This window comes from Sparus aurata, chromosome 7 (assembly GCF_900880675.1).
Source record: "Sparus aurata chromosome 7, fSpaAur1.1, whole genome shotgun sequence".
Taxonomy (NCBI): domain Eukaryota; kingdom Metazoa; phylum Chordata; class Actinopteri; order Spariformes; family Sparidae; genus Sparus; species Sparus aurata.
This window is the reverse complement of record NC_044193.1, coordinates 10,502,015-10,519,753: the sequence shown is the minus strand read 5'-3', so window position 1 is coordinate 10,519,753 and position 17,739 is coordinate 10,502,015. Positions and strand designations below refer to the sequence as shown.

General features: G+C 44.5%; 1 protein-coding gene across 9 annotated transcripts in view; it reads right to left on the bottom strand.

The window, feature by feature from the left end:
- The window catches only part of camta1a (calmodulin binding transcription activator 1a), a 289,186-nt gene that overhangs the window by 47,558 nt on the left and 223,889 nt on the right, over nucleotides 1–17,739 (bottom strand). For all 9 annotated transcript variants that reach the window (XM_030421881.1, XM_030421871.1, XM_030421872.1 and 6 more), the window contains one exon: nucleotides 17,466–17,537. In XM_030421881.1, the coding sequence (XP_030277741.1) occupies nucleotides 17,466–17,537 (72 nt within the window). The remainder of the gene's footprint in view (nucleotides 1–17,465; nucleotides 17,538–17,739) is intronic.

The window sequence follows — 17,739 nt, the reverse complement described above, 5'->3', positions numbered from 1 at the left end:
CCGTGTCTGTGAGCGAATCAGGACTCCACAGGAGCAGCCAGGGGAGAAAGATGTGCTGGTGCATTTCTAAACAGGCAGTCACAAGGAGGACTGATGTGTGTCCAGCAGCAAGACAGTCCAACCTGGCGACTATCTGCTTCTGCAATGGCCCACTGAACAACAATAGATAACACCGGTTGTCAGCATCAACAACAGCAACAACTGTTTAGGTCGTAACAGAAAACAGACCCAGTCAGGCACAAACTAGTAGGGTAAATGCACATACATATGCACATTAATAGATATATACTCACTCTACACATACATCAACTTACTTACACACTATGACAACAGCAATGGCCACAGGACTGCTGAGCCTGTGTGCTCTGTCAAGCATGGTGAGGGGCTCATTATTATTACTGGGCTGGATACTGGAGCAGCCCCAGAGCTCAGCTTGGCAAGACCTCTCTCTGGAGACACACACACACTGGCCACTACACACACACACACACACACGCGCACACACACACACACACACACACATACACACACACACACACATACACACCATACAAATGGGTAATCAAACGTCTGCCCCTGGGAAAAAAAATGCTCAAATGGTTTCCTAGCAACCAATGGTGTGTATTGGGTCCACATGAAAAATGAAAAATAAAGACTGTGCGTGTGTCTATATGTGTGTGTGTGTGTCTGTCAGGATGAAAGAATGAGGCTGAGCTTAACAGTACATATTAAAGAGAGATAGAGGGGTTTATAGGGTGAAGTACAGAGTGGTCAGAGATAAGAAGTCGTGAATGGGATATGAAAAGGTAATGAAGAGAGACAGAGAAAAAGGCGCCATCAGAAGTCTGCCAATCTGATCGACAAACACAAGCATTTCCCCAGCCTCTCCACGGGGGCAGTGTTGACTGCGAGTTGATCCATGGAGCAGGTCCACAGACAGTTGAGGTCATGGGAACGTGTTATCAAATCACAGCTGAGAGAGAGATCATCATGGGAATAAATCAGTATCTTACACACTGTTACAGATATGTAGCAGCGCTGCAGGGGAGGGGATTATGCAAGAACCAAAGCATAGGCTTTAGGAAAATGTCCTAAAACGCAATGCTGCAAATCACACCAGGTTCAAATGCAAAACAGAGGGGGGTGAGCTGTACCAAAGGCACACAGTCAGGTGAGAGTAGTGGTTTGTAAAATTGCCGCAGAGCACTGTACAAAGAGGCTTAGCTGAATCTCTGGGACTCTTAAGAGTTTTTTGATCATTGCCGAACATTGTAACTAAAACACAACGAGTCCCCTTTAAAATGATCCAACTAAAAGACAGAGTTACATTTTATTTGTTTATCTGTGTGCAAGTGTGTTAAATGCAAGGAGCAAAGCAGCGTGTAATGGTGTGTGCGCGTGTTTCCGTAAGATACTAGTGTGTGTGATTGTGCGTGTTCATGTTTGCTACATCTTTCTGAAATTGTGTGTGTGTGTGCGTGCGTGTTACTGAGAGGCATACTATCTCCATCCAGCAGCTGCCACAAAGAGGCTTCCCAAAACAAGCGCAGGGGCCATGACAGAGACAGAGCGACCGCAGCCTTCTGGTGGTGTAATAGGAAATTAATTGAGACCATCAATATGGTATTAATCATTAAAGCACAGGTGCTGAGGTGGCACTTTGCTGACTGCTCTACTGTTGGCAGCACTCGCATACAGGCACAGTAAAAGTTTGACCTGCTGTTTTGCAAAAATCTAGGTGGGGACAAAAAAAGGAGTGGAAGAGACAAAGGAAATTAGAAAAAGGAAAGTCTGTATCCTCCATTCACACTCCATTTAGAGACACTGGGAGCAGTTTAATACACAGCAATCCAAGGTCATTCCTGCATCGCCTGGTTTGTGTTCACCTCTTTTGAGCTCCCTCAGATAACGACTAAATAGCGAGACAGAAATTGAATAGGAGTGGGTATTCTGAAAGACGCTCAAATCAGAAAATGTCAGGTAAATTTGGGGAAATATTCATCAACTCCCTGGGAAGCCATGTTTCTTATAACACCTAATCCTTCGTGAGGCAAAGCACAGTGAGGACTGGAGTGCCGGTGTTAATCAGCCAGAGGAGAGCCAAATTGCAGCAACTACATTAAGCCGTTAAGCACACCACGTCTCCAAATTGTTGAAGGTGTCTCACTGAGATGAATGCTTCTTCTTATGAATAATACATCACACACGAAGAGCACACACAGACAAAACTAGACACATGCTTTATATATGTGTGCATGCAAGTGCACATGAAGACACACACGATGGCATGGAACAGCACGTGTGTCTCTCACTGAGACAGTGGGACAGCTGTGCAGGATCTGGGTTTTGACAAGGTGATGTTCCAAACATTTCCTCATACTGAGTGAAGTCCAGCATCAACTAGCCACTACAGACACTTTATACCAAACCCCCACCATCCCATGTCTGTCAGTGTCAAGGCTGAGCCTATGAAATGTTTATGATTCAGGAGCTGTAGATAAGCTGGAGATTGATCTGGATTGAAAGGCAAATAAGATTGCCAAAGCCCAGAGTCAGCTGAAAAGCAGCAAGAGGGAGCAGAGGGGGGGGAGAAAAAGAGAGTAACAGGAGAAAAAGCATTAACACAGGTCTGGCCCTGAGAGAGCATAGAGTAATGAGTACTTCCTCTACACACACTGAATACTGTGCAGAGAATGCAGACACACCATCACGACGGGCTGGTTGATGCCTTGTGCTTCTGTCTTTGATCCGTGAGACTTTGCTTGTTGAAAGAAAGTTGAATGGTTCTAATGATGCTAACAGAAAACAGCAGGTGCATTCAAGCTATTTGCCGGCCAGGATTTGAAATGTATATGTCCGACTGTGAGTTGGATGGGTATGTGTCAGGTGTCAAGGAAAAGTTCTAATATAAAGTTTTCATGTGAAGGAAAATGAAACACAGACTTTAGTAAAAAAAAAAAAAAAAAAAAAAAAGCTACTAGCACAAAAAAGGGCTTCATGGGAGAACAGGAGGCCCCGGCTCTCTTTAACACCCTGGTGATAACCCATCATCTTTGATTAACGGTGTCTAACGGTGGAACAAAAAGTGCAAATGATGTCATCAAATAGGGCGTTTTTCAAAGGCCAGAGCAATGTGCGTGCATGCATATGTGCATTTGTGTGTGCGCATTTGGGACGGATAGATAGATGAGACCCTTTGATGTATCCCCCGACGGCCCTGGCCAGCTTGTTGTAGAGGAACAGAGCAGAGGCCACAAGAGAGTTGGGGCACGAGCCCTGGGGCCTGTTCTTCCCTCCCCCTCTTAGCCTGCCTCCCCCCCGTCCTCTGATCAATACTAGGTCCTAATCACTTAGGACAGTATGGTAGTGCTCTCTTTTTCTCATCTCCTCTCTCACTTCTTCTTCTGGTTGTTTTACAAACTCTGCTACCACCATGCTTTTGCCAGCTCGCATTATAAACTCTTGTGTATTCTCTGTGGGGGTATGTGCATGCATGTGTCCACACCTTTGCGTGTGTCAGCCACACACACCCTGCTCGCGTTTCTATGCATATTTGTGAAAGGGAGTCAGTTTGAGTCTCTGTAAATACGTGAACAGGCTTATACAAGGCTGTTAAATGTGTGCATGTGTCTGTGTACAAGAAGATAAGACAATATCCTTGAAAAAGCAACACCAACATAAACCCCAGTGAATTATGAGCAGCATGCATAAACTTGAATAATAACACATCCCCTCATTTCGGTGGCTTTATCCCAGTTATCTAATTGCCCATGTCTTTTTTTTTTTCTTTAATAAACTAATGAATGTGGCTGGATTGAGGCCTGGAATCACATAGGCGGCAATAAGTAGCACTGCTTTAAACTCCAAACTGCATCAGAACAGCTGAATAATTTGTAGGAGAAATAATTACGGGGCAGAAGAGCAGGCATCAATCCTGGAACACCGACAGTGCCCTCGCTGGAAACCACCTCACCCATAAGCCAAGGCTCCATTAGGTATTGTCTGGGGCCCACAGGCTAATTTGTTTGCATCAATAATACATTCAAAGGATTTATCTAACTTGCAAATGAGTGTTCATTTACTGGTCCAAGAGGCAGGGAGGAGAGCAGGCAGCAGGAGAGAAGGTGTGAAAGGCTGAAACAGCTGGGGCTATCTGGGACACGGTTAACCTTTTGCTGGCCAGCAGGATGGCGGCCCGTATCTACCACTTCAGTAGTATTCAGGAAATGTTGGTTCTGACATGCTTGGATAGCAGCCAGAGTTTATGTAGAGCAGGGACAGGGCAAGGTGCTGGTGACCAACCCTTGGAAAGGCATCAAAAATGAAGCATAGAGTCACCGCGCAGCCATAACTTATTACCTGCTGCACCCAATATTCTCTGATCGTATGCCAGATGACAAAATGACAAAGAGGAGTGCATGTGTGTGTCTTTGTTAGAAGACGGGGATACGGCATTAGTGAGACATGGTGGGCTGTCCATGGGGGATGCTGGAATCCCAATTGGCCTTTGATCTCCGCACCGTGCGCTCTCCCACAGGTGGTACCAGGACACACGAAGCTCAAAAGAAGGAAAGAAAACAGGGGGTAGGGAAAGATGAGGGTTATCGAGAGTGAGCAAGCGAGAGGGAGAGAGAAAGATGGGAGAGGAGGAAGGAAGCTGGCCATGAACATATGCTGCCTCTCCGTGCCAAGCCCCACTGGCTCAGGCAACCCACGCATACGCTGCGCTGCTGCTGCTGTTGCCACTCCAGCCCTCTCCAACACCAACACCATGGCACTACTTAGTCAAACAAAGCTGGAGAGATGAATCTGGAAAGAGACGGGGTCTCCCCAGCCTCAGCACTGCCAGGGTAGGGCTGCTTAGCTTGGATAACACAGCCTGATTATACACGCACACATACATATACAGAGTTGTGGCTTTCAGCTGTTTGGCTAGCCACCCCCTTAATTTTGTGACACTTCCGATGAGTGCCACCATACAAGAGAGAGTTCTATAATCTCTTCATGGGCTAGTCGCTTTCACTTTGATTCACCTGGATAAATTATTAGTAGAAACTGCAAAATATCAATGTGTTCATGCCAGGCTGTACAGTGGGATTTAAAAAATGTTTTTTTGTATTTTTTCTTTCAATTAACTCGAATCACAGTGAAATAATATCATGGTCTCTCAAGGGGTAATCAATCAGTTGTTGACAAAACAAGTTAATTCAAATTGGGAAGTATAGTGGGCTATTGATGTCAACTCTTCCACAGGAGAGACAGTTAATTCATTCATTCAGTATTAGTTGAGGGGACATTTGGGAGGAAAAGGACTGAGGGTCTGAGCAAGGAGAATATAGGCGATACAGATTGCATTATATATTTTTCTGTAGACGACTTGGCACAAATTCTAATGGCTTGGAAAATCTGTGTGTGTGTCCGTGTCTGTGTGTGTGAGAGAGTGTGTCTATATCGAACATAGTACTGGTACTGTGATGTTTGATGTACTGCACACCTAAAGGTATCATTAACACCGACAGTCTAGAAGGTTCAATTCCGTTTTCATTGCTTAAACATTTTATAAGCACCAGGCTTAAAACTCACAGAAAGGTCACACACTAATATTTTTATATAATACTTATAATAAGATTTTTAAGTTATATCATTTATGTATGAAAGATTTTGTGTAATGAGCCGCTTACATTAACTGCTGCAGTGCGGCTAGGGGGTTTCACCAAAATGTTTCAAATAATGACTGTCCATGTATTTGATTTTACCATGTTGTTAGAGGAAAGGATGGCAGGAGGGAGGGCAGGGAGTGGAGGGAGAGTGGGATCTGAACGGCTTTGGAACAGTGCTGTACTGAACATGGCTCCCCGTTGGGATTCAAACCAAGGGCAAAAAAATAAATAAATAAATAAAGGCAAACATCTACAGCACAGATCCAAATTGCTTGCTAACACACACATGTGCACAAACACTCTTGTACACTCCTAAATCCACACAAACCCACACATGTAATATACCCCTACAAGAATGCAGACACACAAACACCCACATATATAATAACAGACGCTTGTGTAACACAGAAATCAAATTCAGGGTTCATCTTGCAATCTGAGCCTCGCAAACTCAATTCCCTTCTGACGTCTAGCCACTTCACGTTCCACGCCTTTTCCATGTGAACGAATGGGGTCAGTATCGTCACATAAACATCATCCTCTGCTTTCTCCCCCCCTCCCCTTTCTCTGTGAATGGATGCTGAGCACTGGTGCATATCTACGCAGGGATGGCAAGGGCACCGAGGAGAGAAAATCAATACTATATCTCACCACTAAGCACAATCCCAACCAAAAGCAGCTGGAGTTTGCAGGTTGCTCCATAAACTGGACGGCTTCATCTGGCAGGCCGCTGTGTCGGTGGATTGCTACAGTAATGCACTACAGCACAATGGCCTGGGCCAGAGCCTGCCAGACACAGAGGTACACACACATACACAGACACACACAAAACACACATACACAGAGACAAACAGCATGCTCCCAGGGGCTGGGGAATAGCAACAGCAATGAGAAAAACTCTCATGAGGCAGGAACAGGGTTGACAAACACACTCTCTCCTCCGTCACAAGCAGGGAAAAGCACCTCTGGACCGTTTAGCCCACCCTTACAGTGGGCTCCCACACACTCGCAAGTACACAAGCACACATACAGGTATACATTTATAAACACACACACATAGGCAAACACAGAGAAGGCCCTTAAAATACCTGTTCTAAAAATAGCAGGCGGGAGTCGGGAAACAGGACTGAGGCTATTATTATTGCGCACACGTCCTGCCTGGTCCCACCAAGGAAAGGGAAGAGACTAATGATTTTCCTGGTGCAAGCAATTAAAAAACTATTTGTCACCTGCCAGGCTGCATATGACGTTAGGGGCCTTGGCAGAGGACCACAGAGTAACTCCACATATACACACTGTACACACACAAACTGGGTTGCACCATAGCAAGTGGTCCAGAGGCGGAAATGGTGCATGAGAAAAAGGTGAAGCTGGAGGGTGACAGGTAAAAAAGAAAAAAAAAAAATGAGGGAAAACGAGGTAAGAAGGGAGAAAACGGTACTTTGGATAGAGGAACAGAGTTGGGTAAACGGCTGATTTATCTGGACAGGTTAATACCAGGCCAGACAGCGCCTCAGACAGCGCACTGCCATCAGGAAGTCATGTAATATTTAGAATTCAGCCAATGAAAGTCATTCTCCTGCTGCTGGGCTTCTGGCTAAAATAGAAATGTATATTTCCCCCCATCCGCCCCGCCCTCCCTCACAGCCTAAGAGCACAAGAAGAGAGAGACTTCAACTCTCTGCCATCCATATCCCTGACTCTCGCTCTCACTCTCTCTCGGGCTGCCCCCCCCCCCCCGGAGAAAAGATGCAGGTTTCGTACACAGTGAACTGCTGTAATCCTTGCTGGATTTGCCTAAATGGTTTAAGGAATTTTTAGAAAACTAAAACCGCATTTCATTGAAAACGTTTTAAGATAATTAAATACCTCAATAGTCCTGCTTTGCTGCAGTTTCTGCATTAGGACGTAAACATTGTGAACACTACCAGGAATTGAGGAACAGCCTGTTAAATATTCGTTATACGAGGAAGTCAACTTTCTTTTTTGTTTTGTTTTGCTTTGTTTGTTGTTTTTGAGCTCTCCCCTGTTGGGGTGTGAGAGGAAGGGAGGCTATCCTTTGCAGACAGCATGAGGGTGAGGATGGGCCACACAGGGGGCACTAAGGCTGACTAAAACCTCCCACTATTTATAAGAGATGCATCCCCTGATACTGTCACAGGAGGGAGAAGTAAATAATATTAAGACAAGCATTATGCCTCCCTTGCACTGTGCAGTCCTATCCAGATCCAGCTTCAAGCATACACTCGGCTGCAGTAATTTATGAGGCAGCTCGTTAACGTCGGGTGATTTGCACTGCTCGTTTGCTCCCGCTCATCTCTACCAAATGATATCATCTTCTACCTCTAATCTTCTAACTCTAATCCCCCATTCTCAGAGCACCTCCACCCCTCCCACCTCTTGTTTCCTTCCCTCCTGCCATTCCTCCTCTCCTACCCTTGCACATTCTGCTTTCTCTCGCCTCCTCCTCCTCCTCCTCTCAATCTCTGTGTCTTCTCAGGTTTGCGTGGGTGAGTTTTGAGATGGGGGTGCAGACAGAGATAGCAGAGCCATCCCACTGAAGGGTGTGTGTGCATGTGTGTTCAATATGACATCTATCCAGATCAAAAAAGACTAAAAGAAGTCTGGTTTGACTCTGAAGGCTTTATGTGCCCTTGTAGTTACTCTTCCACTGCCCCCTACTGAGAGAGAATGAGAGCAAGCCTAAAAAAAGAGAGAGATTTTCTCTTAAAACTTGCAGAGGGGAGAAAGCTCAGCAATCCTGGGGAGACACAGTGGCACACAGAAATAAAGACAGAGACGGGGGTTTGGGTCAGAACAAAAGGCTGGAGAGAAAGGAAAAGAAATAGATGGGCATATGAGGGAGGAAACAGATAAAAAACAATGTTCATATCAGAGATTGCTTCCCTAATTATCAATAACAAACGGTATTGTTTTTATCCATAATAAAATACCTTTGGGGCTCGCAGAACTTCACTGTTTGATTGAACCTGTAAATTGATTCCATCACATTGGCACAATGCTTCATTTTTATCTTATATCTTTTCCAAAAAACAGTCTTTAGTCTCTTAATCCTTAACCCACAGAGAAATCAGCTCGTCTCCGACCAGATGCAGCTAACACCCTCAGATAGACAGTTTTTTTTACAATGAAAATTGCCAATTATAGAAATTGCAATCAAAGCAGTTGGTTTGTATGTTGAGTGGTAGCTGGTTAAAGTGGAATTGAGATCGATATCTGACTGAATGCCGAGCGGATGGCTCTAGCCTTATATTACTACTGCTTTCACACTGACTCCCCTTTCCGCTTCTCCTCCGTCTCCCTCTGTCTTCTCCTTACCTCCATCCTTTCCTTCCCTGTCTCTTCTCTCCCTCTATGACATGTCCAAGTGATCGTGTCGGGATGTCAACCCTCATCCACGGCTAATTGGGGCTCAGAGGAGTAATCAGGGCAGGACAAATCGGACAGTTCTGGTCATTAGCTGTGACCAGTGTTCTCTGGGAAACTGGGAGATGAGTACACACTTCTGCCATCACGCCTGAGCCTGCATAGTGACACGGGCAGATCTGTGGCCTGACACGAAAAGGGATGTAGAGATTGGCACAGCACAGAACAGACTTAGTGTGGAGTCATTTATCTCCTCTGCTCGCTAGTAAACACAAATAAGCCGTGCTGGTGACACCAGGCACAGGGACCATCTTATGGGAGAGCCAGCGAAAGGCTGCAAAAGAGAGAGCTTGTGAAGTACAACACCGAGGGTGATATCAAATCAGGATCAGCATTTGTTGCAATACTCCTTAGCAAGCTTACACTATTAGAGCTATCTCAATCTCAACACTCGCATTATCAGCAAGGGACTAAGACATTTGTTTCCTGCTCTGGTTAACTTGGCAGCTCACTGTGCTCTTTTGAGCTGGCCTGCGTAAAGACAGCATGACCAGCAGAGTAACTTGTAAAATATTGGCATCAATAACAATCTTGGAAGTCACAAAATGCAAACACGTCTAAGGCTGCTCCTTCTGAAAGTGGGGTGCACAACTGTGGCGCAAGATGAATGTCAATTCGTCTTACTGGCAGAGCCTTAACCTTTCAGGATAACTGAATTATTTAAGCACCACATACCTGTTGTGGGCCTCTGTTTCTCTGTCTGGGTTCAGGCTGGTTAGAAGGCTGCATGAGTCTATGGCCACGTACGCCTCTTTGGCCGCAGAGTGAAAATGGCAAGACAAATGCGGCGGGGGATTTGTGATAATTGGCCGTGCTGGTGGGCTAGGCGACGGGCCTAGATAAAAGGTCGTAGACACTGAGAAACAGATCAGTCTGCCAGGAGGGGAGGAGGCTCTGTGTGCCTCTGGGGTGTAGCTCAACTTCTCTGTTTCTTCATATGGGGAGCGAGCGCTCCAGCAGGGGCCATTAATTAAGCACCAGAGTAACCTTCAATTTGTTTAGAGGTCAGAAGCCCCAGAGTCCTTGTTTTGGGCAGAAACCAACTTAGAACTAACTCCATATTCTCTCAGAGTGGATACAGAGGGTGGAAGAAGTGCTCAGAAAAGTGATAGCGGGCAGAGGGACATATTTGAATGTTTATGAGTAGAGAGGATGGAGTGGGTTAATGTCAGACGCAGTGTATCTGTGTGACTGCACACAAGGAGGAGGAGAAGCGAAGGAGATGAGGGGAGCCACGGGGACATGGCTCACACCCCGGCATGCTTGTGAAGCAGCTGTTCTCCTCATGGCAGAGAGAGTGGGGGCCTGCCAGCAGCAGCATGCTGCTGAGAACACCATGGTCTCCCACCATAGTGCAGAAACAGAACGGCGCGCACGCACACACACACACACACACACACACACACACACACACACAGAGGCAAGCATGTGCTCATACTGAATGATATACAGAGAGAAAGTCCCACTGCATATACTGCCACCCTCTCCTGCCAGTCCAGTGTTGAGACAGTTGACAGAGTCGAAACCGCCAGGTGTTAGAGTCAAATTCATATGCTATAAATCTGATCTCATACTCTGTAGAGGTGCATTTCCATTTGATACAAACAACAGCCTGCATAGCTAAAGGCAATTATATTTCTACTGCCTCCATTTGCCCTGAGGTTGTAGACAGCCAGTCAAAACTTCCCCAGGTTTTCCTGTCTCTCTACCCTCTCAGTGAAATCAACAGAACGGTGCCTCGGCTCATCCATGATTTATCTCGGTGAAATATTCATTATGTAGCCTTGCATAGTCTGGACGTATCTGATGTGAATCTGGACCTGACAGCTCTGCTCCGTCATCACACATCACCTGAGCCACTCTGAATCCGGCACCTGTCTCCCATGGCTCAAGACAGAGGCAACTAAACTGATCCGAATGAATAGAGGACTCGGGCAGATATGAAGAATCCATCTGTCTACCTTTAGCCTGCAGGCATGTCCGCTCTGGGTCTGTAGCTACTGTATCCTGCTTGCACACAGACCTATGACAGATCACCGCAGCAAAAGAGCTACTCAACTTTTCCCATTCAATTAGCTGGAGAGAGCGGGGGCGAGAGAGAGAGAGAGAGAGAAAGAGAGAGAGTGAGAGAGAGGCCTCTGCCCTGACTGGTGACGTGGCGCCATGATGAGTGCATGTGTTGGGCAGGATCTGCTGACAGCACTGGCCAGGTGTAGTATATCCGTGGAGATTGCTGAACTTGTTATGAGAGGTGAATGGTGTGAGAGCTCAAGGCGCTATGAGATTTTTGATAAATCAACACAGCCCCAAAACTGTGAAAATAAATAAAAAAGAAACAGACACTGATGTGGTGAACTGTTAAGAGAGGTTAGAGCGGAGTAGTTTTCAGCACCATGGACAGCACCGCAGAGGCTCCACTCCTCAAGGCTCTCTTTAATCACAGAGCCATCACTGTGGTAACTGTGATAACGGGCAGAGTTATCACTCTACCTGTCCAATTAAGTAACCTTTGAGTTATTCCATAAATTAATATTGCTGAAATACTGGCTAATAGTGCTGGAATGATCAGAGGGACAACAGTGACAACTCATTTTCCAACATAACACTAATTCAAGTGGTTCCAAAGTCATTATACTCTGAAGGACTAATGTAATAAGAAAAATGTAACTGCAGTGAATGGTGATATTAATAATGTATTCATGTGAGACAGAGAATAGAAGCGCAGTGGCCTAAGCTGAGGAAGGTAAGAGGGAGAAAGTGATAGCTGTGAAGAAACAAGGTCGTCAGCATTCCCTCCTGCCTTACTAGTCATTTCATTATCTCATCCCTCTCTCCTCCTCTTTAAAGTAGGAAAAGCGGGAGAGGCTATTGACCCCTCTCTGCGTTCGTGGCAGGCAGCAGGACAAATGAAGTTTCCCCTCAGACCCCCTCCGTATTAATATCATAATTATCCCCACCTCTGTGCCCCTGCCGGCCAGCGCAAACTCCACTGTCTGATTTGATGGAGAGGCGCAAGCAGGGAATTACATTCGATTAGCACTAAACAAGAGAAGGGGACACGGAGCAATAGAATCAATCAGTGCCACCAGGACAGGCACAATCGTCTATGTGTGTGTGTGTCTCATGACAGCATCAAGACTGCGTATTACCAAACTCATAGGGGTATGCCTAAAGTGTTCATTTACGCACACCGACACCAATTAAACAGTAGATACATTCTGCTTATGTTATAATCACTTGGGGACTTGAGTGTTATTTATTGCAAGTTTTGAATATCAGCGATGGAAAGTGACTGAGTACATTTACTCAATGCTATACATTCCATTTTCATTTTCCACAATTCTACTTAACTACATTTTGGAGGGTAATATTGTACACTACATTTATTTAATGACTTTAGCTATTAGGTCCTTTGCATGGTTAGATTCAAAGCACAAAATGTAAGTGACAAATCGATCAACTTGTTATAAAGGTAAAGATAAAACTTTATTGATGAATTTCACAAGATATGCTACAGATAGAGTAGAATGTAAAATAATTAATAAAGTAATATAAACAGCATCATTATGAAATTGACTCTTCTGCTGAACAAGAACCTTATTTTTGGTGCCAACACTTTTGTACTATTACTTTCTTAAAAAATTACTTATTTTCTGAGTACTTCTTCCACCTCTGATGAAAATATACCTTGGTATGACACAGAGCACCCCCCCCCCCCCAATCAAATCCTTTGAAATGGAAACTTTTTAGAGTGACAAACCACACAGCCTGCCCTGGGCAGCTCTCTGTCTCAGCAGCAATTTAGATTCATTGTTTGCAACCCCAGATAACTGCGGTGGTACTTTTCTTCAGTCTCAGCCATTTGCGGGGATGGGCCAGACATTTTAAAGTGGTCTAATGCCATAGAGAGGTGGAGGTAGCGTGGCGGGGATGAGCAGATTGAGAGTGAGAGGTGAAAAGAACAAAAGAAAATGAATGGAGTGAGAGAGGACCCCCCTCGCAGGTCTTCACTCCCGTCCCCTGTCTCATTACCCAGGCTTTGACTCAATAAAGAGTGGATAAAGAGTGGATAAAGAGGCACACACCCACAGGCTAACACCCCCCTCCCTAAAACACCTTCACCAACTCTGTCTGTCTTTCTCACTTTCTGGCACACATATCCAAAAATACACACATATACACACTGTCCCCTGTCTCTCTATTCTGCTGTGTTTTTTTTTTTTTTTTTTTTATTATTTCAAATCTTTAAATCTATCTCTCTCTCCAGCTCTCCCTTCAGTGTTTTTTTTTTTATCCAAACTTTTTAAAAGTTGTGTGTCCATCTCACTTGCTCTCTCATTCACAGGGTGTCTCTACCCTCTCTGTCCTCTGTGTTCCCTCCCTGTCGGTGCTGTGTAATAGGAGTTATTTTCATCCCTGTCTCTCCGTGACTGTGGCCGCTGGATGGCTGAATATTTACATTTTTCACTCACTGGTGACCTTTCCCTGTTGCCGCTCTGGGAGCTCCAGTCTCCTTGCTGCTCTGCTGTTGACAGACTACTGCCTGCAAATCTCATATGGACACAGCAAATGGTACACAGGGAGTCAGGGACAGAGGGTTCAGAGACTGGAGAAAGGTAGAAAAAGAGAGAGAGAGAGAGAGGGGCAGAATGAGAGAGCAAGAGAGACTGTTGTATCCAGGGCAGACTGTCAGTCGTCTGATTGAAAATTGAAGAGACAGAGCTGCTGAAGGTCTATCTGCATGTGCAGAGATATGGACTGAAGTGGTGTAATCTTTTACCTCTGGTGTCATCTTGATTGTGGTTTCCTGTCAGCACAGATGGTCTGCAATAAACTGCCTGAAAAGAGATGTAAATCTTGGGCTCCAGGAATACTTAGTGTTTTTGTTAGGCAGCAGGCTGCCTCTTCTTTTTCTTTCTTTTTTTTGAATGAGTGGATATGTTAGCTGCACACCAGTGCCTTCTGAGTCATGTTAGGAGATCTGCTGAGCAGAGTGCGAAAAGGAGACATGAGGGCCAAAGATTCAACTAACCAGTTGTTCATAGCTGGAGCTCTGCAGTAACAGGGAAGAAAAGTAGAGTCAGTGAACTCCTCAAAGTTTGATGAGAGTTTATGTGCTTGTATCCTGAAACTGGCAGAGAGACAGTGAAAATGAAGGCTGTAGGTTTTAAAAGCGAGTGACCCTGTGTGGCCCCGGCTTGCTGTTCGGAAGGGTTCTCATGTTTCTTAATGTCTGCGCCTGTCCTTGTTGTATCACATTGGCGATGGGGGTTGTGTTTTCACCCACGTCCACTTGCTTGTTGGTTGGTTGAAGCAGGATTTCACCAAAACTAGTGTAAGGATTTTCACTTAACGTGGATGGAGGACAGAAGACCTCATTAACTTTTGGTATGAGTCAGACAAAGGGATTGATCCTGGACTTTTTTAGTCCCCATGAAAACAAAGCTGAAATGTAATTGGCTTCGGCATATTTATGTGTTAAATAAGGGTCAGGTAGGGACGGACTGTTGAAGTTATTCTTTGACGTTATTGTAGCCAGTAGTGACCGCTGTCTATTTGATGACAAGGAATACAATACCAAGGTATTGGCAACCCGGGGCCTATTTTAATACACGAATAGGACCACTAACGTTAGCTGCATGACTAACCAAGGAAAAAAAGTAACTGTCTAACAGCAGCTGAACTCTGTAAACCAGCTCGGTACTGGATTCCCTACAGTCAAACTGGCCACGGTTTGAGATTGGACACCAGCCATGTTCAGTTCACTTGGAGCCGAGTACAGTAAGCCGCTGTTAGTGGTTACTTAAGCAACAAGTAAAGCCATAAGTTCATTAGGATCACTGTGGATTCAGGCGGAGCAGCTGGAGGACTAGAGGATTAGAGGAAAACACAGAAAACATAGTCTCCATCAATATGATCCAATTTAAACCAAAAGGGGTATGAAGTTATAAATCAGTGAATCACTCAGCCCCAGTTATCGTTTTAACGTGAAACCTTGGAAGCCTGTTGCCACTCGTCTACTACTTCCAGTTGAATATTGATGGATGGTGAATGGCTTGATATTAGCTGAAAATTGGCTGGTTCAAGCTTACATAAGCACACGTGACATTTTGTTTAACAGGACAAAGACCTGAGTGGATTTTGATAACTGAAAAATATTTAAAAACTTTACTTTTTGAAATTTGTTCAAATAGGTACAAAACATGAGCATGGATGTGATCAGAAAAGATGTTTTTTTTTCATTTCTGCTACCTTTAATTCTTCCAAAACATAATTGAGATTATGATTACAACAGCATTGTTTTGTTGTCACAGTAGTTTGCTATAACAGACCTGGTGATCTTTTATGATGGTTAAGCGGTTATGGGTGGTTTGACATTTAGAGTGATAGGAAGTGATACATTTGATGTTGGATTAGGCTTGATTGGATTAAAGGGGACTGTTGGCCCTTGGCGGAGGTATGCTCTCTGCTGAGTGCCATTCTAGTTGGGTCATGAATAGCTTTGGCTTGACTCTAAGTTTTAAGTCTGTGAAATTCCTTTACCATTACAGCAAAAATGTAAAAATATGGAAGACCAAATTCACACTTCTCACTCTGTGCTATAATGTATTTTAAATTACAGCTGGAGCTAATATGAGGATCCAGCAGTATCAATTAGTCAAATCAAGTGGGTGTCCAAACTTGTAGCCTCCATATGAAATTCCCTCTTTCAATTACGACCCCGACCCTCCAGCTCAAGAAGGAGACTGTGGCAAAAAAACAAAGAGAGAATTTCATACCAGTAAAACCATAATATCAGAAGACTCCCACTGGAATGACAGAAATTTGTAATGCATGTTTGCATATAACAAGGACTAAATTTATCTTCCGTCATTTACATGGAAATGATATTAGGAAGAGATCTATTCTTCAAGAGGAATGATTACCACCATCAGAAACCGTTTAAATGTACATAAATGAATGTCAGCATGTATTAAGAAAGACTTAAGATAGATAGATTGAAAATAGTGTAAACCTGTCCTTTATAAGAGCACCTTAATACCATCATAAAAATGACTCCAGAATATCAGCCCAGGATTTCCCTGACAGTTTGCAAATGGAAGCAGATCAAAGATAAATATGCAGCTTCACCCAACAGTACAAGAGCTTTCTCTGATAATTTGCCATCCCCGCCTCTGAAAACACACCACGGTGTCTTGTGTTTTTTCCAGAATCAGAATTAATATATTCCTGATATAATTATTTCATTGTTTTCCTTGCTTTTATTACTTAGCCTTTAAATAATATACTGTACCTCTAATCACTTGGAAAAATATATTGAAGTGAAAACAACACGAGTGGCTTTGCTAACTGAAGTCAGAAGAGATGGGAAGAGACATGCTTTTTGTCTGCTAGTACACACACACACACACACACACACACACACACACACACACACACACACACACACACACACACACACACAGGGCCAACAGATATAAACAGTTGTAGTCTGAAAGCTTTTGTTTGCTGTGGGAACACTCTAATTATTTAGATTAGTATTTAAGCATTGTTTAGGTCAGTTTATTCCTTTTTGTCTTTCCCCAACCGGTCTGCTCTGCTCTGTTGCTAACAGACATTGTCAGTTTGGACTACAAATGCATTTGTCTTCTGGGTCCATTTAGTACAGCAGGAATGTATAAAATACAACTTCGAGAAACTAAACTAGAGGCACTGTAGACAAAGTATATCTATCTGAAGATAGATAGAAGAAATAGATAGAAATAGCAACAGCTCAACACACCCCTACTCTACGTGAGTGTGTGTTTTATGTCCCCTTGATATCTTGTGTGTGAATGGTTGTACGTATCAGGCACCTTCCAACAATAATGGCTGCCATGCTAAACAAGAATGATGAGATGTATTGGGGAGGTGATCAAAGGACTACTATTTACAACCACTCTCGGCCCGCGGACTCAGCGACCCACTGTAAGTACACTGTACTGTACAGGGAACGTCTTCCATCATGCTTTTACTGCCCATCACTGCAGCTGTTAGACAGGGGAGATGGCAAAGCTTTTAGCAGACTGAGATACCGTCCTCGTGCTGGACGGCGTGTATGGGCAATGCCATCAGAAAAGAGAATAACTGGGAAAGATAAGGGAAATGGAGGCCGAGGAGAGAAAAGAGAGAGGGAGAGGGAGGTGGTGGTGGGGGGGATAGGTTGATGTCTGCCTGCCGGCTGTCAAAGGAAAATGCTTCGGTTAAATGGAAACTGATATCATGCAACTCATTCTAGTTCTTGTGGATAGGCCGGGAGAGTCTGAGAGTGAAACGAACGTGTGGTGAACTGTAGAGGAGAAGAAGAGGAGTTCTTACCTGGAGCAGCCAGTAGCACCTGCGGTGGAAGGTGGGGATGATGGAGGAGTGCACGTAGCAGCCATACAAACACTGTAAGAGAGCGAGACAGAAGAGAGAGAAAAGGACATTAGACTGCGGTAAAGCACAGAGAATAGGCTGACCTCTTTGCTGACCATGACAGCTGGGACCTCTGAACCTCTGACCTCTTCCCTCCTTACGGAAACTCCCACATGGACCTGCTGGCAGATGGTCAAGTTATTGTTCTCAGAGACAACCCTTGAAGGAGAAAGGG